This window comes from Cavia porcellus, unplaced genomic scaffold (assembly GCF_034190915.1).
Source record: "Cavia porcellus strain 051 isolate PalLab524CR breed Dunkin Hartley unplaced genomic scaffold, mCavPor4.1 scaffold_7, whole genome shotgun sequence".
NCBI classification, from domain to species: Eukaryota; Metazoa; Chordata; class Mammalia; order Rodentia; family Caviidae; genus Cavia; species Cavia porcellus.
In genome coordinates this window covers 61508111-61535219 of record NW_026947490.1, presented here as the reverse complement: position 1 = coordinate 61535219, position 27109 = coordinate 61508111, and the positions used below count along the sequence as shown (strand labels likewise).

Sequence of the window (27109 nt, the reverse complement as noted above, 5' to 3'; positions counted from 1 at the left end):
TGTAGAGATAAGGTGCAATATGAGCTTAGTTTCAAGAATTCAAAATATACTTTGGGCTGGTGGCACACATCTGTAACCCCAGCACTGGGGAGGATGAGGCAGGAGGATTGCTGCAAGTTCAAGACCAGCCTGAACTACATAGTGAGACCTTGTCTCAAAAACAAAATATTTCAAAATACAGTATAAAAAAAGTCTTCTCAGTCTTTCCCTGCTGAAATTGCAGACTTTTAAAAGTTTATTTTATTTTAAGACAGGGTCTTGCTGTACAGTTTAGCCTTGAGCTCACTTTGTTGCCCAGGTTGGCCTTGAAGTTGCAGTGATCCTCCTGCTTCAGCCACCCCAGTGCTGACATTCCAGGCATGCATCCCACACCTGGCTTGCAGGCTTACTCTTGATAGGCTGATATCAGGAGAAGGGAGGGAAGGAGGAGTGTTTCTGTTTAGAAATGCAGTGTGTCCACACAGTGTGCATGCTTGGGGCAGTTCCATTTAAGTGAGGGCTCTGATAGACCAACTATGTCCATCACATTGATCCCACTGTAAGTTAGCAGCTGACCCAGAGCAGATAGGAGCCAAGCGAGGAGCAGATTCTTGAACTGTTACCTCTTCATCCCAGACCGGGCAGGGTCTGTGGATGTACTCCTTAGCAGACACTTTATTCAGGCCGATAACGTGAATTCACCGTGTGCTCCAAAGTGCACAGCGGAGTGTAAACGCGTCCTCGTCTGAATTTCCCTTGAGGAAACTGCTGTACACTGATTGTAGGGTTCACCTTAGTGGTTTGACTTTAAGCACCATTGCCTTTGTCACAGCAGTGGTCTGAATGATGTGCTGCTTGTGACACTTTCAGTGTAGACGCAGACTCGTTTGAAAATGATTAGTACAAAATTAAGATAGAAAGGCCTTCTCATGATTTTAGGGGAATTTTCATGTTGTAGTGAATCTTTGTACCAGTTTTTAAGGACTTTATCTGAAATTGCTTACTACTATTGAAGTAAGGTAATGCTTTCAAAGTTAAAGTTGTCTTCACTTAGGAAATACATCTTTTTTAATTGTCATACTTCTATAACTTAGTAATAAAGTTTCAACTTACCTTGCTATTGAACTCTTTAAGTTAAAGACTTTTAGGTATGCAAAGCCATTCTGGGTTAATTAGCAATCGTCATTTTTATTTTCTTCTGAAAAGAACTTTAGTAGATTTTTAACTCATGTGCCCCATTGCTGATATTTTATCACATTCATTAAATAATTTCCTTCATCTCCCATTCCTCCTTTTCTCCCTTCTCCAGATACGGTTTTCTCTGAATTGAGAATAAACTATTTCCATCATCCGTAAATACTTTATTGAGTATAGGTTAAGTACAAAAAGAGTTTTTTGTGTAACTGCATTGAGGTTATCAAAATCAGTGAAGCAACAATGATTTAGCAGTATTACAACTACCAGTTATACAAATTAATGTCCCTTATAGCACAAAAGACTGTTGAGATTAGTCAATAAATACACACAAGAGTATAATTCAGGTCTAGTTTCCATCTCTGTATCATGAAATTGTCTTTAGTTTCTATGTCTCTTTTGTGTTCTTTAATCTAAAAGTCACTTTTTTCCTAACGTTTGTTTTTCATTTTTAAAAGCACATTACCCTGAGCAAATTTTTAATTAGTGAATTACGTTGAGAATGTCACTCAGTTTGGATTTGTGTGATGTTTCTTTGATTGGATAAACATTTTTTAGGAGTAAACAATAGCTGTAAATTATTTTTTCATCTGTATTAAGTAAAATCTTTTAAAAATTATTCAGCATGCAGTATGTGAATTAGGAAGTAACACAATAAAGCCAGATGTAACATTTTAGCTTAGTCAGACTAATCTTAAAAATAAGCACCAGTAGAGTGAGTAAATATCCATCTCACTGAGTGAAAGAGCAAAACGCAGAATTTATTGATGCACGAAATACTATCAGTGCATTACTTTTTTTAAAAAAAGAAAGTTTGTCAGTTTTAAAAATCTTCCTCTAAAACATAAAAATTTGATTCTGCAGTACCTGCATATCGTTTAACTGCCTAGATGCTGAGTGTGTTCTCTTTTTAACATTTATAACATTCCTGTCAAGTGTGAGGACATTGTGGACTGCCGTCGTGCACGTGTGTTTTGCTAGTTGTCAGAGTGCACGCAGCCTAGATCCTCCGGGCCCAGCTGTGATCCCGCTGTTGTCCCCTCCCCCATACCATGGATGTGTTTTGTGCGCATGCGCTTGGCTTTCCGTGCTCATTTAAGTCATGGTGCCCTCTCGGTTTTTTATGTTACACAAGGAATGCACACAGACTGTAGAAAATGCAATCAAACACAGAAGAAAATTAGTACCACCTGCAATTCCTATGACTTCAGTGTCTTCATTTTGGTGTATTTTCTTCATGATTTTCTTCTTTAGTTATGTAGCTAATGTATATGACGTCCTAGATACTTATCCTGTAGCTAATAAGTATCCCAGGCACAACTAATGAATGACATAAATCCTTTCCTTGTGAAGCTTCTACTGACATCGGAAGACAGACATTAAATAATTTATAAAAATAGACTGTTGAGGCTTACTATATCTGACATACAGAAATTATGAAAATCCACAGGGTAAAACCCAATTTTGTAGTCATAAGTATTCTATTCTCAGTAAATATTTTTCAATAGCTGTTACTCCACTGTATAGATATGTGTTAATTTACTTAGTATTAAGTAAGGGTTATTTAAAAACTTTTATCTGTTTAATTAAACCAGCATCCCCACAGATAAATCTTTGTACATGACCACAATCAGTTTTTGAGGCCGTATGATTACTGACAGTAATGTTTTTAGCTTAAGCAAAGTGCCAACCGTGGAGGCTGTTTTAGCCAGCGCTGGTGGCGTCTGTGTGTAATTCCAGCACTCTTAAGAGGCTGAGTCTTGAGGATCACCAGTGAGTGCCAGCCTGGGCAACCTACTGAGACCTTGCAAAGAAAGTGTATTTTTTTGTACATTTGCCAACAGCACAAAAACATGCTCATTTCACCATGTACATTGTTGTTTGTGTCATTAAAGAAAAACTTCAAAACTGTGTTAGTTTTTGTTGATAGATTAATTTGCTGTCTTTCACTGCAAGTAAGATTCGAACCTTGTGCACAGAGACTTACTGGTTCACCCATCTTTAATGAATGCCTTGATCACATTCCTTTTCCATTTAGGGTGGGAAATGGTCATCCTTTCATTATTAGTGCAGTGGCGTAGTACAGATGTTAATAGAGAAATAGGCGAATTATAGTGAAATAGTATTTGCTTAGTCATTTATGTCTTTGTGTTGCCCCAAATCAGATACTGCTTTCACTTTTTTTTTTTTTTGTACCAGGAATTGATCTCTCAACCTCATGCATGCCAGACCAGTGCTTATGGCACCGAGCTAAATCCCCGGCACTGCTTTCGGTTTTGCCATTTTATGGACTTCTGTCCATGCAGACCATGTTTCTGTTGCCTCTCCACAATATTTTATATCCTCTTATCAAAATCTTCACATATCAAGACTCAGGCTAATTTTCGTGTGCTTATTTTTCTGCTTTTTAATGTGATAGCTATCATTTTGCATTCTGGGCTGCAGGGTGACTGTGGATTCAAAGCCATTTGTGGGCAGCTATACCTTATAGCTATTGGACCTTTGCTGGGCCATCTGGGAGCCTGTTGTGCCTTTTTATATCTCACAACAGTTCTCCATATGCATCCTTTATGTTGTTCTGAAGATAGTGGGGAAGTAAAATAGCTTTTATAATACCTACTCTTGGGATTAGCAAGCTGCCTTTTGTCTTATGGGTATAAAAGACCAAGTGCCAGTAGAGAACTGGGTAAAGAAAGAACTGGCAGGTTGGGTTGGTGAAGAAACTACCGAAGCTGTACATACATGTATCTGACATGTACTTGAGTGACAGGACCACACACAGGACTCGGGCAAGATGGGAACACACATTTATGGATTGTTGCAGAAAAACCTTCAGAAACACCCGATAAGGTACAAGATCTGAATAGAGTAATCGGGTGAGAGACAGTGAGCTACTTTACGGCAGGATTGAGAGATTGCCCTCCTGGGACAGCGTGAGAGGTCTCAGTCCAGCATTTGAACTGGTTTTTGAAGAACAAATTTTTAACATTCTGCAGAGAATTAATTTCTAAGAGCTGGCATTCATTTCAGTCATAAGGCAAGAGCCAAATGGAGTAATCATGAAGTAACAAACAGAATATCCACTTCTGTACTCCCTTGTTCTAATGCTCATAGTGGCTTGTGCCTTAACTTGATCATCCCTACCTCTCAGGTTCCATGAGAGATGATAGACTCCCATGCAGAACGGGTCATCTTCAAAATGGGCTTAGAGAACAGCAGCCAGGAAGGGATTCCAACCTGATTAGAACTTTCCTTTGTATATTCAGTCAGCTCCTGGCCTTCATTTTTCAAGTAGAAAGAAAAGAGAATTTTAAGGCTTCACAAAATGTTTCGGAAATGTCAAAATCACTAAATATGAAAAAGCCAACTGCAGAACTAAACCAGTGAGTGACAGTTAAGAACCTCCTGGTTTGAGGCAAGACAATAAGCACCCCAAATATGTTCTGCGGAGGAGGGGAGCGTTCAGTTCAGCTTTTCCAGTATGAAAGTACTGATCAGCGAAGTAAATTTATCATTCAGATTTTGAGTAGAAGGGGGCAGTAGTTTGTCTTGGTTACATTGATGCTATTCTGTATTTCAAATGTGACCAAATGCTTCCATTCATTGGTTGATTTATTTTTTGTAGAGCTGGGCTTGCTTATGCTCTACTACTGAATTACATCACCAGCCCCAATGTGTATATGTTTATAACAGATTTTGCATGGAGGTAGTGCTATTCATTCATACAAAGTCATGAGTTAGTACTATTTAATTATTTTGAACCATACAGATAAAAATAAAAGTTAATTGAACAGTGCCAATGAGAGAACAAAGCATGTTTGTAAAGGTACTTTTGTATGATAATGGAATGAGTATTTGATCTTTATTTCGCTCCAATATATTGGTTTTGTTCGAGTTACAATTATTCTCTGAGAATATCTTAAATTCCAGAAAGTACTTATCATGTGCAACTTTAGGCATTCTTTGGACTTTAATGTTAAAATGTTTTTTATTTTATGTAAATCTAGTAGTACCATGTAGCTTCCCAACCTGTTCTTATTTTGTATTCTTTACTGACATACTTGGCATGTTTAAAAGGCAGGAACAACTTACTTTACTGAAATGTTCCTCATAGTAATTGTCAGGCCACTCTTTGGAAAGGCACAAAACGTGTTCTATGCACAGCAGGCTGGGCCTGTGACTCCTGCATGGCTTACGTGTGCCCTGGGTTTGATCCCCAGCCCCAGCCTTTCCCTTAAAAGATACTTGTTAAGTGTTAACAAGGGGTCCCCTAAAGGAGAGACAGGGACTAGAACTCAACTTGCCATGAAGGGTCTTGCCTGTTATCACCCCAAGGAATTTAGGGGTGTATTAGGGAGAGGCAGAGACACAGATTTTACTCAGCAAAAGAAGTCGTACACCCTGGAAGTAGTGTGCAGGGCCTTGAGAGAGAGAAGTGCTCTGGCCTGGGGTGAGGCGGATGTAGGATTCACAGGTATTCTTTGAACTGGGTAGTCTGAGAAATCTGAGACATTTGGTCTAATCTAAGATACTTTGGTCCCTTTGAGTCATTATTTCATCTTAATTGGGTGAAGGCTGCTCCCTTAATCTTACCCATCTTCCTTAAGGGTTTTGGGGATGATAGGCCTGGAAGAAAAACTGAAGGAGCGCGTATAGGGAATACAGGAGTAGTACCGATTGTGTGTGGGCAACCTTGGGTGACTTTGTGTCCTAAAGTTACAGTTTTCCTAAATTTCAAAATTTAAGACTTCCTGTATCTCCTTTCTTCCTGTCTTTACCATTCTCTATTGTACCTGGATAATTTCAGTTTGAGTGACTGAGTGGATCCATCCAGGAAACTATTTCAGAGTTGTGGGAAGAGTGGAACAGGTCACAGGACTGGATGGGGAATTCAGTTCCGATCTGCCCCACATCCCTCATGTAGTTGAAATGTAGAGTTTGGACCGAGGGCTGGGCTCAGTGTGGAAGTGCCCATCTGGTCGTGGTGGGGTGACCATACAGGTTGGCCACTTTCTTTTCTGGAATGGGATGTCGGTCAGTGACAGCATGTCATCTGTAGTTCATTGGGGTGTTACTTTAAGCTTTGGTTTCTTTCTGTCCTTATTCAATGGGGCAAACAAGAATTCAAGGATCCCAAATGTGTTGTATTTTGAAGCAGACTTCTTTTGTATTTGGTAACTGCAAGTAGGAAATTAAATTTTGATGTATCACTAATTAATTCAACAACAGTGCTGGAATAGTATTCACCAGCTGTATTACGTGTGATATGATAGTGTAAAAAATGTTCCCCGGATGCGGTTTCTCTCCACTTTGTCTCACAGATGTTGAAGTGTAAAACTCTTTAGTGCCTGCAAACTCGAATTACTTTCTTGCTGTTGACTTCCTACTCTCAGGAGCTGTTACTGAGATTTAAAAATAATATATATTATTAGGGAACTTTAAACCATTAGTAACATTGAGATTTCCAATGACAAGCAATGGGAAAGCAAGTTATGCATATTTATTTGTATTTCTCGTAACTGTTTCTTTTGTGGTCTAAACTATATAAACAGACCAAAAAACAAATAATCTCAAGCTCTAGGAAGTCTCCAGTGTCTTGGGTCCTTCTGCTATATTGCCCTCTCTATTTCTCAGAATCTGGTTTAGGTTTGTTTCATGATTGAAATAAGTGTCTCCTGACAATATTAGCAGCTGATTCTAGTAATTGTCTGCAGGGATGCAGAGGCACTGTTTGCTTGGCTCTCTTGGCTGAGCTGTGGTGGAGATACTGCCTGTTAGGATTAAAGAGCTCTCATGAGCAGTCTTTCAAGCGGTTAGTTGTGAGAAGGAGACATTGGAATAAAATGCACCCTGCAATTTTGTTCCCTATTAGAAAGCCGAAGAGGAGGATATTGTTCTCACCCCCGATGGCACCAGGGAGTTTCTGACATTTGAAGTTCCACTTAATGACTCAGGGTCTGCTGGTCTCGGTGTCAGTGTCAAAGGGAACCGGTCCAAAGAGAACCATGCGGATTTGGGAATCTTCGTCAAGTCCATTATCAATGGAGGAGCGGCATCTAAAGTAAGCACATGTCCGTGTTATCAACTGTACCCCTACTAACAAAAATGTGTGATTTTCATCCTATTCCTGTTCTGAAAGCATACTCAGCAGATATTTCTCAGTTAGCTTCTTTTTTTAAAATTTTTAAAAATTTTTTTCCGGTACTAGGGATCGAACTCACGACGGCCTGCTCACAAGGCAGGTGCTTATGCCACTGAGCTAAATCCCCAGCCCCGTTAACTTTTTTTTTTCCCATCAGTTAGCTTCTTTACAATGCCTCATCCCTGATGAAACCACCAGGAGGAATCTCAGGGATGTATGCTTTGGGTATGGGTCCATAACTTCATCTTGTAGGACTAGTAACCCATAGTCATGCTAGTTATCGGAAGATAATCTACGCAGAGCTTTAGCACAGGTCCTGGCATCCTAAAAAGGTTAATCTTTTCCCCTCCCTCCCCTGCTTGCGGGTCACTTGTTCTGTTTATCAGGCTGGGGAAGTTTCCTGGCTGGCTGTTATTAAGGGGACAGTTCTCTGTAGCTGTCTAATCGCCTTGAGGTTTTGCAGGTCTTGGGTTGTAAATAAGCTCTGTGGGTTTTTCTGGAAGCAAGAAAGTAATCACTTTGTGTCCTTTGAATTAGTATGCTGTTTGGTAAACAGATTATGATAATGACTCGATTTACAAATGTATAAATGATTGAAATAGGCACAGGCAACAATGGCTGCTCAGATTTACTCTGTGAGTGTTCAATTGGGCATAATCCATTTGGGTCAAAGCTCCCCAATCCTCTCTTTTTGGGGCTTTTTTTTAACTAAAAGGAAAGGAATTTCTTTTATGAACAGCACTTATTTTACCTGGTTTCTTCCCAGGATGGGAGGCTGCGGGTGAACGATCAACTGATAGCAGTAAATGGAGAATCCCTGTTGGGCAAGACAAACCAAGATGCCATGGAAACCCTAAGAAGATCTATGTCCACTGAAGGAAATAAACGAGGAATGATCCAGCTCATTGTGGCAAGGAGAATAAGCAAGTGCCAAGAGGTAAAAGATAGCAAAGCCCCGAGACTCTGCACCTAAAATTATAGTAGTCTCATTTCTTCCCTAACCTTGCACCAAAAGTTTGGTTCCAGGATGTCACTGCGAAACACCTGTGTTACCTAGGCTTGCTGTGGGACCATTGTTGTCAGTGGATTGTGATTTATTTGCTTAATGACACGATTAGGGTATATCTAAGTGTATTCTAATATTCCTATTGCTGGCTCAGCAGGTAGCACTGGGTCTCCGCTAATTTTCTTCTAGAATCCAGGCCTTCCCTCCTCCTCAGCTGTCTGTGTCCGGTCAGCACTGGACGTGAGATGCATCTGTCCTGGAGAGAAAGAGCCGCTCATGCACTTGTTTATGCCAAGTGGGAGCAGTCTGACTTCTTCTGTGTCGTTCTCGGGTCACTGCCGAAGCCCCATTCCCTCCTCCAGCCTCCTTTTTCTCCTCCTGGGCTTGCTCTGGAGTCACTCTCTTCCCTGGTGACTGCTTTTACAGAATTCTATGCCCTGGGTTGCATGCTTGGCTCTAAATCAGAGCTATAGCTAGGAGAACGCTGGCCTAGCATGCATGAGGCCCTGGGTTTGATTCCCTCATACTGAGAAGAAGTTCATGGGATTAGGAGCAAGTAGAAGACCATGGTGCCCCTCTGGAAGGGTGCAATCATTAAATTTTCTAAGTGGATGAAAACAGAGAGCATTTGAAAATGAAAAATAAGTGACACATAGATAGATTGGTAATAAATATTGGAATCCTGAAAATCTACATTCTAAGACTTTGTTATAAAAATAAGTCAGGCTGCAGGGAAGAGCTTGCTGACTAATGCAATTTTGTTGCTTCTGTTAATGCCCAGGCCCCCCACATTTTAAAATCAAAGAAGATAAAATTAATAGCAGATATATTGTTTGTATTCTTAATTTTAAATGTCATCTAATATATAAAGTCATGTGGTGACCACTCATCGGAGCCCATAACACCTCACATTGTGCAGAGCAAATGTACACTCACTTAGACTCAGTGGGTAGCCAATTAGAAGGGACCAATTTTGAAAGGACCATTGGTTTATGTTTATATTGCTTTACTTGCCAAAGATAGAGTGAGCCAACAACATGCTGCTTTCTACAGTGAGAGAATACTGTGCCTTCCCTCTCCCCCTGTATTGTGGATTGAGCTAGCTCCCTAGCCCTTTTTTATTTATATTTATTTATATTTTGCTAATTTTCTGGGTTGCCCAGACTAGGCTCGAACTTGACAACCCTCCTCCCTCATCCTCCTAGAGTACGGATGGTAGATACGTGCCAGCACGGCTGGCTAGAGGACAATGTAAACTTAAAGTTTCAAAAAGGGAAAGTGCAAGACAGAAATCCAGTCATACAGGATTAATACAGAAGCTAGCTAGAGCAGACTACGGGCCTGAAAATTACTCTTTCTCTCTCTTTCTGTGTGTGTGTGTGTGTGTGTGTGTGTGTGTGTGTGTGTGTCTGTCTGTCTGTCTGTCTGTCTTTTCTCTCTCTGTTTCTCTTTCCTTCCTTCTGTGTACATGGTGGTTCTAGGGATTCTGCCCACACAGGCTAGACAAGTGCTTTTTCACCCAGCTACCTCCCCAGCCCCTTGAGTAGCAGCTGGTTTTGGGTGCTGTATCATTAACTGATCTTTAAACGTAAGTCCTTCGAAATGTGAGATGCAAACTTCTTACAGTAAGTTTCCAAGGCACGTTTTTCTATATTAGATTGTTTTTCCTTGGAGAACTGAATACTCCCTATGCCAGAAGACATTATCCATCCCGACAGATGTTTGCTGAGCATTTACACTACATCGGAACATGTGTTCCATCCAGGAAGTGCAGCGTGGGGGAAAACAGATGCAGTGCCTTCCTGTCCTGGACTTGTATTTTATATTCTGTGGGGCGATAGATCATCTCCTCAATCTCTTTAAAAACAAACTAAAGTTGGTGACACCTCCTCCATGTTTTCCCTCACCGAAAACCTTGGAGGTCACAGGGGGACCTCACATGTCAGAAGTGCACTGGAGACGACGTTCTTGTCTCCTCTGCGTTGGATTATTTCTTGCTGTCCCCCACACAGCAGCAAAGCCAACCTGCAGCCGCCTGAAATGTTTTGATGAAAGCACTGCTTTTCTTCCCTGTTGCCCCATAAAAGGCATGAAATTGGAATCCCACTGAAATATGTGTGTCGCCTTTACTGCTGCTTAGGAATTCCTGTGAATGAAAATGATTTAAGGAAAAAAAACAGCTGCAGTAGACAGTAATGTACTTTAATATTCAATATTCCTCATGGTATCATTTTTGTGCATTGCTGGTTATTACTATTTCTTAGGAGAGAGTAAGCTTATAAAGCAATTATATATATATATATAAAAAATCTTACCATGAGTGCTACGCTTTCTCTGTAATACTTGTGAGAAGCCTTTTGTACTGACAGGATTTAACTCAAGAATTATGTGGAGACAGAAGAGCTCAGCACAGCTCACCATAAGGCATGAGGCATGCTTTTGCTGCTTTTGTACTTATATGACTTTAGGAAAGCCCTGTCCCTGTGTCCTGGGAGGGTACCTGTAAATTATGTCACAGTCAATGTGGACACAGGCACAGAAGTGCGCTTGAGCCCTCTCCTCGCCGGTGCTTCCGCCAGCACGCGGGCTGGTCGTTGGCTGTGTAGCAGCACTCTGTTTACACCTCTTCTTGGAGTCCAGGGCTTGCATACTTAATTTCACACTAGAGAAGATGAAGATTGGCAAAAGCGAACTTCTGTGCTTTGCCACATTGTTCCTTCCCGTGTCGGCGGGAGTGCTGCCCGTTAACTCAGTGTTTTCTTTAAACTCCTTCCAACCCTGCTGGGCTTTAGCACAGGTCCCTCTGCAGCACATGGGAGGTGCTGGCTGGAAGCTGTTTCTCAGTCTGCTTTGCGTGACCTGTCAGGAACCTTTGAGTACCATCTTTCTCTCAGAATGCATCCTCAGATGCCCTGCTTATGGTTTCTGGTCCCTGGATGCTGGCTCCTGTACTCCCCTAAGGGTTCCTTTGACTGCCTGTTCTGCCGTGTTTTTTAAGGATTCCCCTGGGCTGTTACCTTTTCCCTAGCTCATCTCCATCCCTGGTTGCCTCTTACCATCCCTGCAGTCAGTCTTCCTTGTCCTCAGGTTCTGCACTGAGGAGTCAGCCTGCTGCAGACTGAGAACATCAGTGAGGAGACGAATCGTGTCTGTGTGCAGCAGGTGCAGAGCTGTTGCTACTAGCTGATGCTGTAAACTATCCTGAATGACACCGGGTAGCAAGGCATTTACATTGTGTCGAGGATTGTAAATGGCAGAGACAACAGAGGAAATAGAGGGGTGTACACAGGCTCTGTGCAGTTGCTGTGCCACTTTATACAAGACTTCGGCACCCATGGGTCTTGCTGAAAGTGCCCCAGGAGTACAGGACTGAGGGCCAACTATATGAGGACTGTCCCTAACCCTGTTTCCAGCTCGGAAAACTCCCTACCACCAAATTCCTCCATCTGGCACTTGTGTCAGCGCCTTGGCTGTGTCATTGGCTCCTCTTTCTGGAATCCCCTCATCTTCCCACGCACGATCCAGGCTTCACCCTCATCATCCACGGCTCACTGCCACAGTGATCAGGCTTTGTTAGCACAGCAACAATTGGTTATCTACAGAGCAAATTCATCCCGTCAGTCCCTGCTGAAGTCTGCCCCGGAGCTCTCTGTCCCCAGGATGGATGTCTTCCTCATCACATGGCACCCTAGGACAAGCCTAACCTGGAATCCGGGCTCCTCCAGCTGCTTCTCTTGTCATTTCTTGGATGGAAGATGCTCTCTTCTCTAGGTCTCCTGCTAGGGTTTGTCACACTGTGTTCCAAGCTGACTCACACAGCCTTTCACTTTCGGTTCTCTCTCCTCCAAGTCTTCCCACACACCCCCATGCCTCTTCCTCTACCTAGTAGCAATCTACAGTAGTTTCCTCTTTCTTACTTTCGCTGGCATTGTTAGCTCTAAGCTGTCCAGCACCTTATCAGTCTACTGTGTTTATTACTGAGAGAAACAGACCTGAACAGCACCATTTTTCCAAAAAAAAGAGAACTTGGGCACTATTAGAGCATGAGGTTCTAGAATAATCATCAGGCAAGGTAACAAGAAGGATGTGGGCCAGCGAGTTTGGTTTTCTGTGCCTTTTGTCTTAGATTTAATGCTCTACTTTCAAACGTAGTTTGAAAACACTTTGTAGTCATTCATTGTTTCTGTTCTTTTTCAAGAAACGGAAATGGCTTATCCTTGTTTTATATTCTGCATGATGTAACTTTTCAAGAGGCAAAAAAAATTTTTTTAAGTCCTGGCATTCTTTTCCCTTGTTTCAGCTTTGGATTACACAAAAGCAAGAAGAAAAATGGGTATCACTTGCTGCAAAGGACAGATCTGTAGGAGACAAAAGGAGGGTGGGGGACAGGAATAGCTGCCTGGGTATTGCTCCTGTTATATTTATGGAGAATAACCTGTGTCTGAGAGTTATGCTGATTTTCAGTATTTAAAGGGAATTAGTATTTGTAGAAATGACTATAATTTATCATAGCTCCCAGTTATTTCATTATATCTATTAGAAGTAATTTTATAGAAATCATTGTCTCAGCTCCCCATGTGGAGCGATTTAGTCATCAAGGACTGCTTTAAAGTGAAATCTTTCTCTAGATTTAATCCTCGTGGATTTAGAAAGCTATTGTAGAGTAGGAAGGAGCCTAAGGTATCATTTATGATTCTTTTCATTGTATGTGAGAAGAATAAATTCAGAGGGGTCAAATGATTTGTTTAACTGGTGCTAGGCTGAGGAAGTTGCAGAGTAATTTTGAAGCAAGGTGCGCATCCTTTGTGCACAGGTCTGTGGATCTGACTGACTGTGATTGGCTCATTTGGGCAGTTTGTGTCCCAGTGGTGTTGGGCAGTAACATGTATGCTAAAAGTATGAGCCTTAGAATCAAATGGAGTCAGTTAAATTTTGGTTCTGCCATGCCCAGACACAGTGACCTGGGAGTTAATTTCATTCACCTCTCTGAATCTTGCACTTGCCAAGTAAGAAATGTGAAGAAGATGAACTGTGGCCCTATGTGAAAACAACCTGAAACTATACCCTAAAGCTCTCTCCTCTCTGCTTTAACCAGAAATCTATTTTTTATCTGTTGCTTTATATTTGCCAGTCCTTTGGCTTCTAATACTATCTATAGTATATAATTGCAATCTAGGTTAAATGTGATTTAATTTCCCAATGATGCTGTGCCCTGAGTTTTAAAGACCTATTTCCTCATGACCTAGTATGTCATTTAAAAGAAAACCTGAGTCATTCATTTTTCTAAGCAATGAGTTTATTAAGCTAATTAGTCATCCAGCCGACTCTTGCTCTGTGCCACACATTGGGGATAAAATAGAAAAGAGTATGCTCATAAAGTCTAAACTATCAAATAATAAGATCTTGCCAATTGCTAGCAATAATCTAGTTTTCAGTTCGCTAAGGAGATAAGGCCACCCCATGCTAGCTTCCCATGGTTATGGAGAAGGTGCTCAGATACACTTCCTCTGTGTGAAAGACCTCAGCTGACCCACTACTGTAACTCACACTTACAATAAAATGAGATTTTACTAAGCCTCACAGAAATTGTATTAGTTTCTTTAAAGAAGAATATGCCAATTATATAGTGAAAAGCATTTTCATTGGACAATACCCCATCTTTTATTATTAAAAAGAATTTGTTATTTTCTAGTTAGAAAACGGCTACAATTTGAATATCCTTCTCAAAAACGTGCTGTATTTACCTTGTTTTTATTATTCCCAACCCCAAGTTTCAAACCTTTCAAATAAAGCTGTGATAATGTTAGTGGGGTTCTGGAGTGCTATCACCTCCTTCTGGAGATTCTTTCCAGGTTTTTGTTGTCCTGAATAAAGAACTAAACAAGAAACATGCAAGAGGTAGTAAGGTTTTGCATTTATTAAAAGAAGGAAAAGAAGAATACTTTCCAGAGAGATAGTGGGCTACAGAGAAGGACAGGGCACGGTGGCCACTTAGTTCATGGCTACCATCTTTGATATCCTCCTTTACTCAGACTGATGTCAGATCTAGGCTGATCTACCAAAAACCTCCAGGAGAATTGAAGATAGATTGGTTCCAGGTGTCAGGCTTGGGCACTGTGTTCTGGTTTTCCATGACTGACAGGTCATGCCCAGTGGCCAAAGCCATTTGGACACACCCAACAGTGATTCATAAGAATCTTTATTATTGGCTTAGCATATTATTTCCTTGTAATGGCAACCACGAAGTAGAATGCATTTCTAATATTGTTTGGAGAAATTTTTATGCCCCATCTTGTTCTCTGAGTAACTACTTTGAAGATAACAATAAGCTATGTATTAACTTTTGTCATTCTATTATTTTGTTTTGAAATTTGGTGTTATTTTTTCCATAGAATAAAAATAAATAAATAAAGCAGGAGAACAAGAAGAAAAAGTGAAATACATTCCAGATCAAACAGTCAAAATATAAGAATTTTTTGGGACCCACTAGATACATTTCCAAATTTCTGAAGCAAAGCAGTTACACTTCTGTCACTATTGGTTCTCTTGCTGTGACCCTGACCTGACTTTTTTTTTTTAGATGGGGTCTCTCTATATAATTTATAATTTGTAATTTGAGCTTACAATGCTCCTCCTACCTTGGCCTCTGGAGCACTGGGATTACAAGCATACACCACTATGTCTGGTTTAGACCTTATTTTGTTTTTTCATAGGTAGAAAAGCTGCCCTAGGATAAAGTTAAAGGCCCATAAAACAACTGCTACCAGGGCCTGAATTGTGTTAGATTTCAAAAGTTGTGCGCTTTTAGCCATAAGGAGATAAAAGCATGAAAAGTGCAGTTTTGTTTACTTTGATTTCCTCTTCTAATTAAGTTTAATTCTGATAAGGTTTTAATATAGGAGTATTTCTCTGCCTCCTCTGCTGCTAGTGTGCCACCTGGCAGGTTTCTCTCTCCATTTTCTTTTCTTCCTCTCATTTTCTTGCAGCAAAAGGAATTATCAAAAGATTTAAAACAATACTGTGTACCCCAATCAGTTTTTTTGAAACTGCCGAAATTAAAAGGCATTGTGTGTTCTGTTAAATATTTATGTAGGAGACTATTGATGTCTTCATTTAAATCCTTCTTTTCAGATGCAAATTAGACATGAATTGAGGTAGGGAGGTGTAGATTCCTTTCCTTGGAAATGTTCAAGTGCATGGTTCCTCCTAAACAGACATCTTACTGTTTTTCTCTTAAAAGCCTGCATGTGCAAATTTAATGGAATCTCTATTTGATTTTTTAAAAATAGCCTCTTGGAAAATGTAGGCATTGTTTTATGAAGGAAATCTATAAAGGTTTTATTGTTTAGAAAATTGTAGAATTATATAGTTGAAGTAAATATATTTTCAGCAAATTTGAGGATATATTTAACTTTTAATGTATTATTGCAAAGCAAGCAGGACTTATATGGAGAAACTTATATAACAAGAGTGAGAGATTTTTTTTTGAGGTTTTTTTGTTGTTGTTTTTTGAGACAGGATCTTGTTCCATATTTCAGGCTAGTTTTGAATTCACTGTGTGGCCCAGGCTCACAGCAATCTATCCTCCTGTCTCAGCCTCCAGAGTGCTGAGGTTACAGGCCTACGCTACCATATCCAGCTAGACAGTATCTTTAATATGTGTACTCATTAGATAACTGATTGAAAATACACACTTCAAGAAAATACAGTGCAGACGCTTAAGAGAGCGGTGCATTATAGTGGGGAGCTGGGAATATCCATAGGCTTTTGTTGGTGAAAATCTGTGGAATTTATAAATCTATAGACCATCTGGGCTTGGTTTATAGGAGAGATGTGATGGCCTGCCCACAGGGAGGAAGATAATGGCTCTTACAGGTGAAATCTGGAGTCTGCTTTCAAAGGTGGTTTCTAGGGTTTTTTTTGTTTTTGTTTTGAAGAAAGCATAGGACAACAGGAGTGTGAAAGGTGTTGAGGTTTAAATGTTCATTGAGTTAGGGCCAGGTAAAAGTAACGCAGAGCATTCTCTCCAGCCTGAGACCAGAGTACTGGAGAAGAACAGGGGAGCCTTGAGCTCCATGCGCCGACCTTTTCTGTTCTTCTCAGGTCAGGATCTATCAAAAACCTGCTCGAGCTCGCCTGAGAAGTGGCGGTAGCACTCTTGATAGGTTCCACCTGTAGGACTTTGGGAACTGTTCTGTGCCTGTGTACTGGGAATTTTGAAACTGACAGGTCAAGTTCACTTCTCCAGCCAGTTTGCTGTGTCCTGATCTTATTCCTCAAAAGCTAGCAGAAGAAAGGCACAGCCCGTCTGGTTGTTTTTGTTTGTAGCCCAGGCTGGCTTGGAACCTGTGGTGACCCTCCTACTTCAGGCTCAGGAGCGCATCACCACACACAGCCTATTTTTTGTTTTTAAGATGGTTGGTGTAGGATGCTCTGCCTTAAAACATTCTTTGAAACTTCTAAATCTATTTCTCTATCTTAAGTTCAGATTTTTGCCCTTTGCTTTATCAATAAGGTTAGCTTTATGCGATTTGGTGTATGGGGGCTCCCTGAAAGAAAAATAAAATCTCATCTGTTTAAGAACAGACTTGTCCTTAATGGTATAAAATATTAACTTCATTTATTTATTTTTTTATTTATTTTCATTCTTGTACCTTCCTAGAGTATTGGAATTTAGGCATTGTATCCTTACACAAATTGTGTTTTTAGTCATTTACAGACATTAACTATTTAGTTTACTTTTCAGTATAGCTGCCTGTTATCCGCAGTTTAAAAAGATAAAATAAGAACCTAATAAAACAAATCCTCATTTCACACTTTAAACCTTATTGAGTCTAATTCACTGGCGCTGCAAGTTTATTATTCTCCTGCAGGTTGACGTGCCTCCAGTTGTAATTGTGTTGACCCTGAAATGCATTAAATCTCCCCAGTACTTATCAAACTGGGAGAGATAAGTCTACAACTCGCAACTTCATTAAATATCTCATTTATATTAAACACATGATAGCTTCGGACAGAAATAATAATTTGTTCCAAAGGAGGAACTGCAGCATTTGTGAGAATGTGCTGGCTAGGTTGAGGTGGGCTGGGCAGGCCAGGTGCTGCCCAAGCTGTGCTCCCAAGTGCCCACTCTGGCCAGCCCAAGGCTCTGGCACAGTTAGTCCAGGACCCCTGCCTTGGAGGACAGCTGTGTGGGCTATGGTTAAGTCCACTTGCTTCCCCTTGCAGTAGACCTGTTTCAGGACCTTCCTAACATAGATTTATTTCATTATCATTTCATTATGATTATTCTCTTATTGTGCCTGTGGTTTTTCTGAGACAGGGTCTTGATATTTAATCTGGGGAGCTTTGAATTCACTATATAGCCCAAGCTCGAATTATAAGCATGCTCCGTGACATCTGGCTTTTCTTCCTCCTACTTCTGTAAAGAGTCTATTCTAGGAATGCTACACATTGTTTTAATTAATGATCACAAAAGTTGGTTGTTCATTAGTACATTGTATGTTTATCACTCATAACTTCGTGTACTTTCTTTTTTTTTTTTTTTTAAGCTTTGAGCTTTTTTTAAATTTTATTTAAGGAGAAAAGAAAAAAAAAGCAGAGAAAGGGTACAAGTTATACAGATTTGCAGAAATCACTAGTTAATGGATTACATATTGTCATCTTAGAAATAATTGTTCAAGTCACAAAATTAAAGCTTGTAAAGTGGACATTCCATCAATGATACTGCAAACAGTTCTGTTCAATGATCCAATAAAACTCTGTGATATCATATTCTATCTTATACACTTAAATATACATGCAGTTATATAGTTTAGAGCACTTTCTTTTCCTCTCTTTTGTACAATGACTATTACACATTTTGGGTTTCATTGCTCTCACGGTTCTTATTACTTTTTTGGAAGAGAGTGAAACCAAATGTGACATAACAGAACAGAATCGGTCAAGGCAAAAGGGCGGACATAGTAGATAATGTGAAAACATAATACACGGTGATCAACAATGGTTACCATAATGCCTCCCGCTATCTCTAATAGAGTTGCCTATACCATTAGTTATAATACAATTGAACAAAACAGTAAAGAACAAAACCGACAAAACCAAACCATTGGAGACATTGTAGGTCTTCAAAAGTAGATAAAAGTCAACGAGAATGGGTGTTTTAATGAATCTCATTATCTTCACAGCTGATGCCTAAATTTTCGAACCTGATACTATCCAGCAAAACAGAATAGGGGAACATCAGTTAAAAACCAGATGGTGAGAGTAATATAGGGCTTTAAATCGAGGTAATGGAAAGTCAAAGTGGGTTACTATAATATATCCTGCTATTTTTTTCCTTTAATTAAAAGGATAAAAATTTTAAAAAAAGTATTAAAAAAGTAAATAATGGAGTGGAGATTGAGATAAAAGAGGGCATAACAACGAAACAGCACAGATCAAAACATAACCATTTAAGCAGAATAGTGTTTCTCCACCAGATAATCCTGACCTAAAAGTAGTTACCATATTGTCTCTTTTCTTGAAATCCTTGAGTACAACTTCGTATACTGTAGCATTAAGTATATCAAAACCATGTAAAACCATTTAAGAGAATGACAGCATTACAGAGTATTTAGAATCGACTAACAGAAAATGAATAATGGTTTCTGTATAATCTCCTTGTCTTTAAAAGGTTTTTGCTTATACTATCGTACATAATAAAATCCAGTAAGATACAACCTATTTAGACCATTGGAGACAGAAGGACAAAAGCTAGATGAGACTTCACAACAAGATGATACTAAATCAGTATTACCTATTAAGATGTCATTTTCTCCAAAATAGCTTTTCCTATCATCCAATCTTCTCTGTCTCATTTCTGTTGAGCTCTTATTCTGTCAGTAGCTGTCAGTTTGTCTTCTTCACTTTGTTCTCTGCTCCATTGGTTGTGGCCTCCACTATTTCTGGATTCTTTGTATTTTTCTTTTTTTAGAATATCCTGCAATACTCTCTGTAGAGTTGAATTGGTGGTTGCGAATTCCCCCAGTTCCTCTTTATCCTGGAAGCACCTTGTTTTTCCATCAATTTCCAGGGACAGTTGTTCAGGATATCTCAATCTTGGCTGGAGATTATTATCTTTCAAAGCTTGAATTATTTCCCCCCACGCTCTTCGTGATTTGATGGTTTGTGCAGAGAAATCTGCTGTAATTCTGATGGGTGCTCCCTTGTAAGTGGTCTGTTTCTTGTCTCTGACAGCTTTTAATATTCTGTTCTTGTATTGAATTTCTGGAATTTTTATTATTATATGCCTGGGTGTTGCTCTGTTTGGGTTGTAGGTAGCTGGGGTCCTGTATGCCTCATACATCTGAGTATCTTTACCTTTTGCTAAATTAGGAAAATTCTCCTGGATTATTTCTGTGAGTAGCTTTTGCAGTTCATTTGTTTGTGTCCCTACTTCTTCTTTTATGTTCTTAATCCTTAAGTTATGGATCCTCTTATCATCTTCTTGTCTTTGTATTATTGCTGTTTGTTTCTTTGTTATTTTTAAGAAGTTTTTCATTTCATTCTCCCATATTACAATTCTGCCCTCCAGTTCAGATAGTCTGTCCTTAGTTTCTTTCAAGCTGTTATGCCAGTCTTGGATAGACTTCTTAGTTTCTTGGTAGTCCCTTTGAACCTGCTTCACGTATTCTATGCTTTCCCTGTTTTCTCCATCAAACAATTCTCCCCTCTTTTTCTGTTCTTCCATTCCACCATCTGTTTTTTCTTGGGTGGGGCTTAGCATTTCTCTAACTATTTTGCATACTTCTAGCTTCAGGTCGTTGATAACTTCATTCCTGAATTGGTCTATGAGGCTCTCTATATGGTGCTTTATGTGTATTGGTGCGGTGTCCGCTATTGCCTGTTTCTCAGAATTGGGGGCCGAGGAGCCTTTCTTGTTGCTGCCTCTTCCCATATTCTCTGTTCCTTATATATGCAAGCTTATATGAGAGGCCCAGCTTCTCTCCCTGTCAGCCACAGCCTGATCGAATTGTGCCGGTTAGGTGTTCCCACTCACCGCTGCGCACCAGGCAGCCTACGCGGGGGCCCGCCCCTCCCGGCCTCCGTCAGGCTCTGGGATCTGGGTTGGGCCAGTCTGCGGGGTCCGCCGGCAGCGTCACGCAGGCCAGGCACTTTTCACCAATCCCGCCCGAGAGGGGGATGTGTCGCTGGAGTCACCACCGCGCCCTGCTCCCGCAGGACTGCTCGGGCCCAGAAAGTCCACTGGAGTCAAACTGTGGTGGAGTGTCAGTTTCTCTCACTCACCTCGCCACAAGTCAGAACATGCCTCCCTGCCCGTCCTGTTTTCGACTCCGTTTGCAGACTCCGGTTCTCAGAGTTTCCGCGAGTCTCTCTCCTTGCCGAGCCGATGTAGAGGCAGCCAGCCACCGCGCGGCGGGAAACCCAAATCGCGGCTTCCAATGGTGCAGGGTCCAGCCTCAGCAGCGAGACTTTTCTGTTCCTGTTTTAGCACCAGGACTGCATTCCAAGTTGGTTTCTCTCAGCCAAGTTCGTTCCTGAGTCAGCAGAGCATAACTCCACCTGCTTATGTCTCTTTAGTCCGCACCATACCTGGCTTCTGAGCCTAGTTTTTCAGAGAGCCTCCGGTAGTTGCTGTTATCTGTCTGCCATGTTCTCCCGGCTCGTGTACTTTCTTAATATTTGTTTGGTCCTTGCTCAGACCTGAGGGTTACAGTAAGTTGGTACAATCATTGTTGTGAATTTTTACCCAAAGAAATTCAGAGCCAGTGTATTGTTGGAGATACCTGAGTTGACAAGTAGAAGCCACATACATGCAATTGTTGTGCTCATTATTGGGCATAAGAAGCATTCTGTAGGCACAAAAATTATAGCCAAGCCCAGCTTCTGTTCTTATAAAACGTGCCTTCTACACAGTACCAACCAGTAAAGAATTCTAAATTAAACTATAACTTAAATGGATCTCAACAGATATGAACAGTCAAACAGAAAAAATCAGCAACAAGATGAGATTAAAAAGGGAGCTTTTAATATACATATTTTTCCTATGATGGTTGAAATCTGACAGTACTTCATGGGAGGCACAGTGTAAAGTGGCACAGAAAGTTGGTCATTAGGCACAGCTGTCATCACAAATTATTTTGGTACAGGGTGAAAAGTTCTAGTTCATTTGGTACCCAGTTGGATACAGGCCTTGGGCAAGTTGTTATAATTCCCCCATGCTGAGAATGGGCCTCGGGTACTCACTCTTCCCGCGCTCCCCCTTTCTTTTTAGCTGAGGTCACCTGGGAGCCCCCCTGGACCTGAGCTGCCCATCGAAACTGTGCTGGACGACAGGGAGCGAAGGATTTCTCATTCCCTCTATAGCGGGCTCGAGGGGCTCGACGAGTCTCCCACCAGAAACGCTGCACTCAGCAGGATAATGGGTGAGTCGGGTAGACTCTGTTTATCTTGTCTCATGTTTATGCCTTCACTGGTTCACAGAGAGGTTATGAATGTAATATTAATGTAAAAGAGGCCTGCATTTTCAAGAGGAAAGAACATGGGTTCGTTATAAACACTCAGGAAACATTAATGTGCAAAGAGGAAATCAATACATTGATTTTGGGGTGAGTTTTAGATCCCATAACACGTGGGAAGAACAAAAAAGAAAAGGATCCTAAAGAAATGTTTGTCAGTAATCAAGATATTCTTAGCTTGTCAGAGGTAAGTGAAGCTGTGTTTTTTAAACATCAAAATGTAATAGTTTATGGCGAGAAGAATTCATTAAGTGAAGTCAGTTGGTGGGCTGCTTGGAGGGTGAGGAGAAATGCGTATCTTCATACAGACGTGCATCTGCATGCAATGTTCCCACTTGGTTGGTTTGTACTTAGTGGGACTCACGTATGTCTTAATCACACTTGTAGTTTCTCGTGGCTTTAGTTTTCAATCCTGAAACCCATCTTCTCTAGCTTTGGTTCCACACCACACTGTCTGCGTGGCCCCCGGTGGGTGATGCGGTTATTAATGCTTGCTCCGCAGCCTCCTACTAACATATCCCGTTAATAAAGACTTGTCCAGCCACAGAAGTGGTTGGATTGTAAACAGTTGCTCATCTTGGAATTAGTTCGTGAGGTTTTTCAAATTTAAAACACAAGTTGCAGTTTAATAAAAATCACCTGACCTGAAACACTTGTATGACTTGTGTATTTCACAAGGCTCTCATTTATAGGAAAACCCTAAATTTAACTCTATTTTAAATACTAGTAGCAGAGGTTTAATATAATTCAAGTTTCCATTATGGTGCTTTATCGAAACAATAATGGATTTAATTCATCCATGATGCAAAGACTTCTAGTGGGTGGGCATTGTAGTGTGTACACACTTCTGCTGTAGACACGAAGATGAATAGGAAACAATTTCTGCCTTCAAAGAACTGGGCATGATAAAAAAATACATCACATGACTAGGACATTTTGCTTTCTTCTAATCCTAGCTTTCTCATTGGGAAAAACTACTAAATTCTCAATTTATTGCGCATAGAACTTGGACATGTGAACTCTCTGGTTTTACTCTGTCAGCATTTTCTTTCTACCTGCTTGGTGTAAGAGAAAGTCAGGGAAAGCTGCTTCGCCTGTTGGCTTGCATACCTGCTGGGGGGCAGGCTTGTTACATATCACTGTTAGTCATTGTTTGTCATTGTCTTGAATTCTGTTGGATTTTCCGTACCTTCTTGGTTTTGGTGTGAAGTTTGTTTGTGTTGGAATCTTTTCCACCGATGATATTTCAGACCCTTTGAGAGAGAAGAGTGTGTATGAGTGCATGGTGTCCCTAGATCTGCGTGCATACGAAGTGATACGCTGTAATCTCCCCTTTATTATAGGAACATAGGACTTGCCATACTGAATCAGACCATTGGTCCACCAGTTCCTGTAAGCTGCGTCCTGTCTCCAATCCCTGATGCTTCAGAGGAAGGCGAAAACCTAAAACTAAAAACAAACCAAAAAACCCTTCCAAGTTTTCACGTAGTGACTTGTTGATACGGGGTACATACGAGTTGAGGAGTTGTTGTCTCGGTGGTCTCTCACCAGATTTTGGTAGCTGGGGCTGTGTTAGGCCTCTTTGGTTTGTGTTCTAGTTACCACTATTCCCTTCTCCCCCTGCTAGGTAAAGGATGAACTCTTGCACTCCAGATGCCTCCCTGCAAAAGGAGCTCCCCCCCCCCCCATGCTTTATGAGGTAGTGTAGCTGTTCTTTTTCCCTTTTGGCTGAGGAACAAGGGTGACAGATTTATTACCATTTGATAACAGGCCAATAGATATTTTATGATTGGCTAAGATGGTTTTATTTATGTCACCCTGGGAACTATATATCCTATGTAGTTTTACCTTGAGAAATGGATATGCTTAATTTGACTGATCTTGCATTTTGCAAACTTGAGAACTGCCCATTCTGTGTCAGTCCTTATCCTGGAGTCACTGACTCTAAGAATCAACTGCTGTGTATGAAGTTAGTTAAAGCTTAAAGTTAGATGTCCAGTAAAAGATATTACCTTGCAACTAAATACCAAAACAGAATACCACATATAACATAGGAAAATGTCAAAGTTCTGTTAGCCTACATGAATAGTACCAGTATTTGTTGAAGTGTACAGTGTTCAGGTGCCTGAAAATTTCGCAGACATATCCTTGTTTAGTCCTTGTTTCTTTGTATGTTTAGAATCACTCCTGAGTAGATGGCCGTGGCTGTGGTGGTACTCAGTGTATGATCTGGTATGATAGAACAGGAACTCTGTGTTGAAATCCCCGGTGATTACATCAAGAAGCGATTAATTTTATATGACAGAGGCAAATTTTCACACAGATTACTCCCTGGGCCAAAGAGAATTTTTAGACCTTCTGTTTCATTTCTATGGGAACATGTCTCCAGAGAGAGGCTTCTAAAAAAAAAAAAACAAAAAACAAAAAAACCCACCAAAACAAGAACAGCCTTCTGCTTGGGAAGGAGGTCAGATGTTCATTGGACACACACTTTCTCATTTACCAAATAAAAGAGCGAAGTCCCAAGGCCGCATGTTGTGTTTTGCTTTTAGCTAGTTCCTATTTCTAGAAATAGCTCTCTCTGGGGAATGTCGAGGTTGTTTATTACATGTGAATGACGTTCATGAGATTCATTCTTTATTCACATCTATTAAAATTTTTCCATCCTTTAAGGAAGGGCATTTGATAATCTCAAGAATACATCCTAGGAGCTGGGGAATTAGCTCAGCGGCATAAGCGCCTGCCTTGCAAGCAGACAGTCGTGAGTTCGATCCCTGGTACCGATAAAAATAAAATAAAAAAGACAAAAAAAATTTTAAAAAAAAAGAATACATCCTGGCCAGACATAATGGTGCGTGCTTGTAATCTGGAGGCTGAGGCAGGAGGATGACTATGAATTGATGCCAAGATAGGCATAATGAGCACCAGGCCATCCTGGGTTACATGACAAAACCTTGTCTCAAAGAAACCAGGGAAGAGGAGAGTGAACATTTTCCATCCTGGCATCACTGTGATCTAAAAATTACAGTTCCTCTTTGAGATGACCTTAGAAACCATGTGCTCCATTCTGCTTCTATTTGTGGGACTTAGAGACCAAAGAAGTGAAATGCCTTGACCGAACCTGGCTATACTTTTTCTTTGTTTTTTAACCTAGCTGTGAGTGTATGGTTTTCTGGGTTTAAGTCCCATATTACTCAGACCTAACCTATCGCTTTGGCTCTGGGTGGCATAAACCTGAATTGTGGCCACAGGCAGGCTATCTCCAGATGTCATGTATTTTGACTGGATTTCCTCCGTTCTGAATTTTACATTCATCAAAATATTTCCAACTGTTAGACCGCTTTGTTTAACAAAGAAATCCTACTCACCGCTAATTTACCAACCTGTTCAATCCATAGACTCTATAGCGAGCTGATATTTGGGAGCACAGAACCTCAATGTTTTCCCCAACCTTTTATCTGAGCAATTTTTATTTAAAGCACAAACCAAAATCTGTTGTATTGGTTTCAGAAATTATCTCGGTGGTTTCTATATTAACATATTTTTGGTGAGTTTCAATAATGATTATGTTCAGAACATTTTCATCCTGTTAGAAATTTGACGTAGGAAAAGGAGCCATCGATGTTGTTTCCTTGTGAGTCCTAGCACTGGCCTGGTTTTCCTCCTTCCTTCTGTTTCCAGTATCATGAGTGATGTTGCATTCTCTGTCAATTTACCAATGAATAAATACCTAGTAAACAATCATTTTGTATCTCATTGTCTTACTGTATTGGCTGGTTTACGTCTTAGTTTATACATGTTGATTAACTAATTGAGGATAAAGGATATTTTGTCCATCAAAAATAGATTAAAGCCTTGTCCAACAATCCTTCAAGATTTCATACTTATCTATGTGCCAAATATAAGCAAATATAATTGAGAGATAATGACTTTATCTTGGTGACGCCTAGAAGAATGTATAGTTAGGTGGCTTTGTTGTTCATAACCCAGTTTATCCCTGGAGCTGTGTCCCAAAAAATATTTCTGGCAAGCATGCTAAGAAGTGGAAAATTGATGGAAAATATGAATAATTATGTCTTGTAGAGTATTATCCTACAGAATCACAGGTTGGAAAAAAAGTGCTAAATTCCTGTCTTCTTAGAGAGATCTCTTGCCATGGATATGGGTATAAAATTTTGGATAATTTAAAGTACAGTATTTCTACTCATAACAACATATTACAGAAAAAGGATTTATTGTATGAATTAATCAGTGTGCCTTTTTACTTGGTGGGCTTTTCCTCAGAATATATTATGTTAGAGCAAGAGCTTTTAGTTTCTTTGTTTAAAAATATGTGCACTATAATTATTCTGTGATTCTCCCATCAACAAAGCATACCAGGGTGAGGGTTTTATCAATGTTGTGACATGCTCCTATGTTTCATCACTGTGCAGTGTTTGCCAGTAGTAACCCTGGTTTTATAGCTTCATGGACAGTTTTAGAAGGCCAAAAGATATGTCTTGAGAGGGAATTATGTCTTCAGCCTACTGTGCTAGGAAATCCTAATTTATGAGTATAATTTGGTGACAAGGGTCCAAACTAATATTCTAAATATGAATAGAAAGGAATGAGTGATGGGAAATCAAGAAAGACAAATGATCGTGTGTTACGTTCGATTTGCATACATATCATGAGCATTCATGTAAAGCTTCTGGTTTTCCTACATTGTCAGAATGGTTCATTTGACATCAAAGTAGAAAGTTTTTCTAGAAAGGATGCCAGTGAATTTTCAGTGAGTATGTCCCCTTATTGTAACAGAGTAGGTGATGCTGAATAATTAATGCATTTGAACTTTCTGGCAAGTTTGCTTTTGTAGCCTGTCCTTGAAAGATATGTCATTATTGTTGCACTGAAACGTCTAGAAAAATATATTCTGTACTTAATAAAACCCTTCAAGCCTATGCGTGCCACCCCTGAAATTCTTGTTATGAACGTTTATTTTTAAATGTAGATCCAAGACTAATGTTAATCTTGCTATCCAAAGTGCTCTTGTGCAATTTTGAATCATAATTTACAAAAGAAGGAAAATGTGTCCTGTGTAAAATCACGGGTGCTGCTGGGAGAGCACCCCTGCCTTTTCCGGGGGTGGAACATGTGGAACTGATTTAACAGATCTGGAAACTGGACTTTCAGTGATTTTTCTATCCTGCTGTGAGGAGGACAGGACATGGTCAGGTCACCTTGCTCTGTTAGGAGTATGGGCTACTGGGCCGTGTCATGTCTTGGTGA

The 27109-nt window shown here is 40.3% G+C and overlaps 1 protein-coding gene across 15 annotated transcripts in view; it reads left to right on the top strand.

The window, feature by feature from the left end:
• Pard3 (par-3 family cell polarity regulator) overlaps nt 1-27109 on the top strand; it is a 605303-nt gene that overhangs the window by 355610 nt on the left and 222584 nt on the right. For 14 of the 15 annotated variants that reach the window (XM_063253682.1, XM_063253679.1, XM_063253681.1 and 11 more), the window contains 3 exons: nt 7046-7234; nt 8082-8252; nt 21598-21748. In XM_063253682.1, coding sequence (XP_063109752.1) covers nt 7046-7234; nt 8082-8252; nt 21598-21748 — 511 coding nt within the window. Of the gene's footprint in view, nt 1-7045; nt 7235-8081; nt 8253-21597; nt 21749-23184; nt 25586-27109 lie in introns of those variants that run through there. The other variant, XM_063253685.1, reaches the window with a different exon arrangement.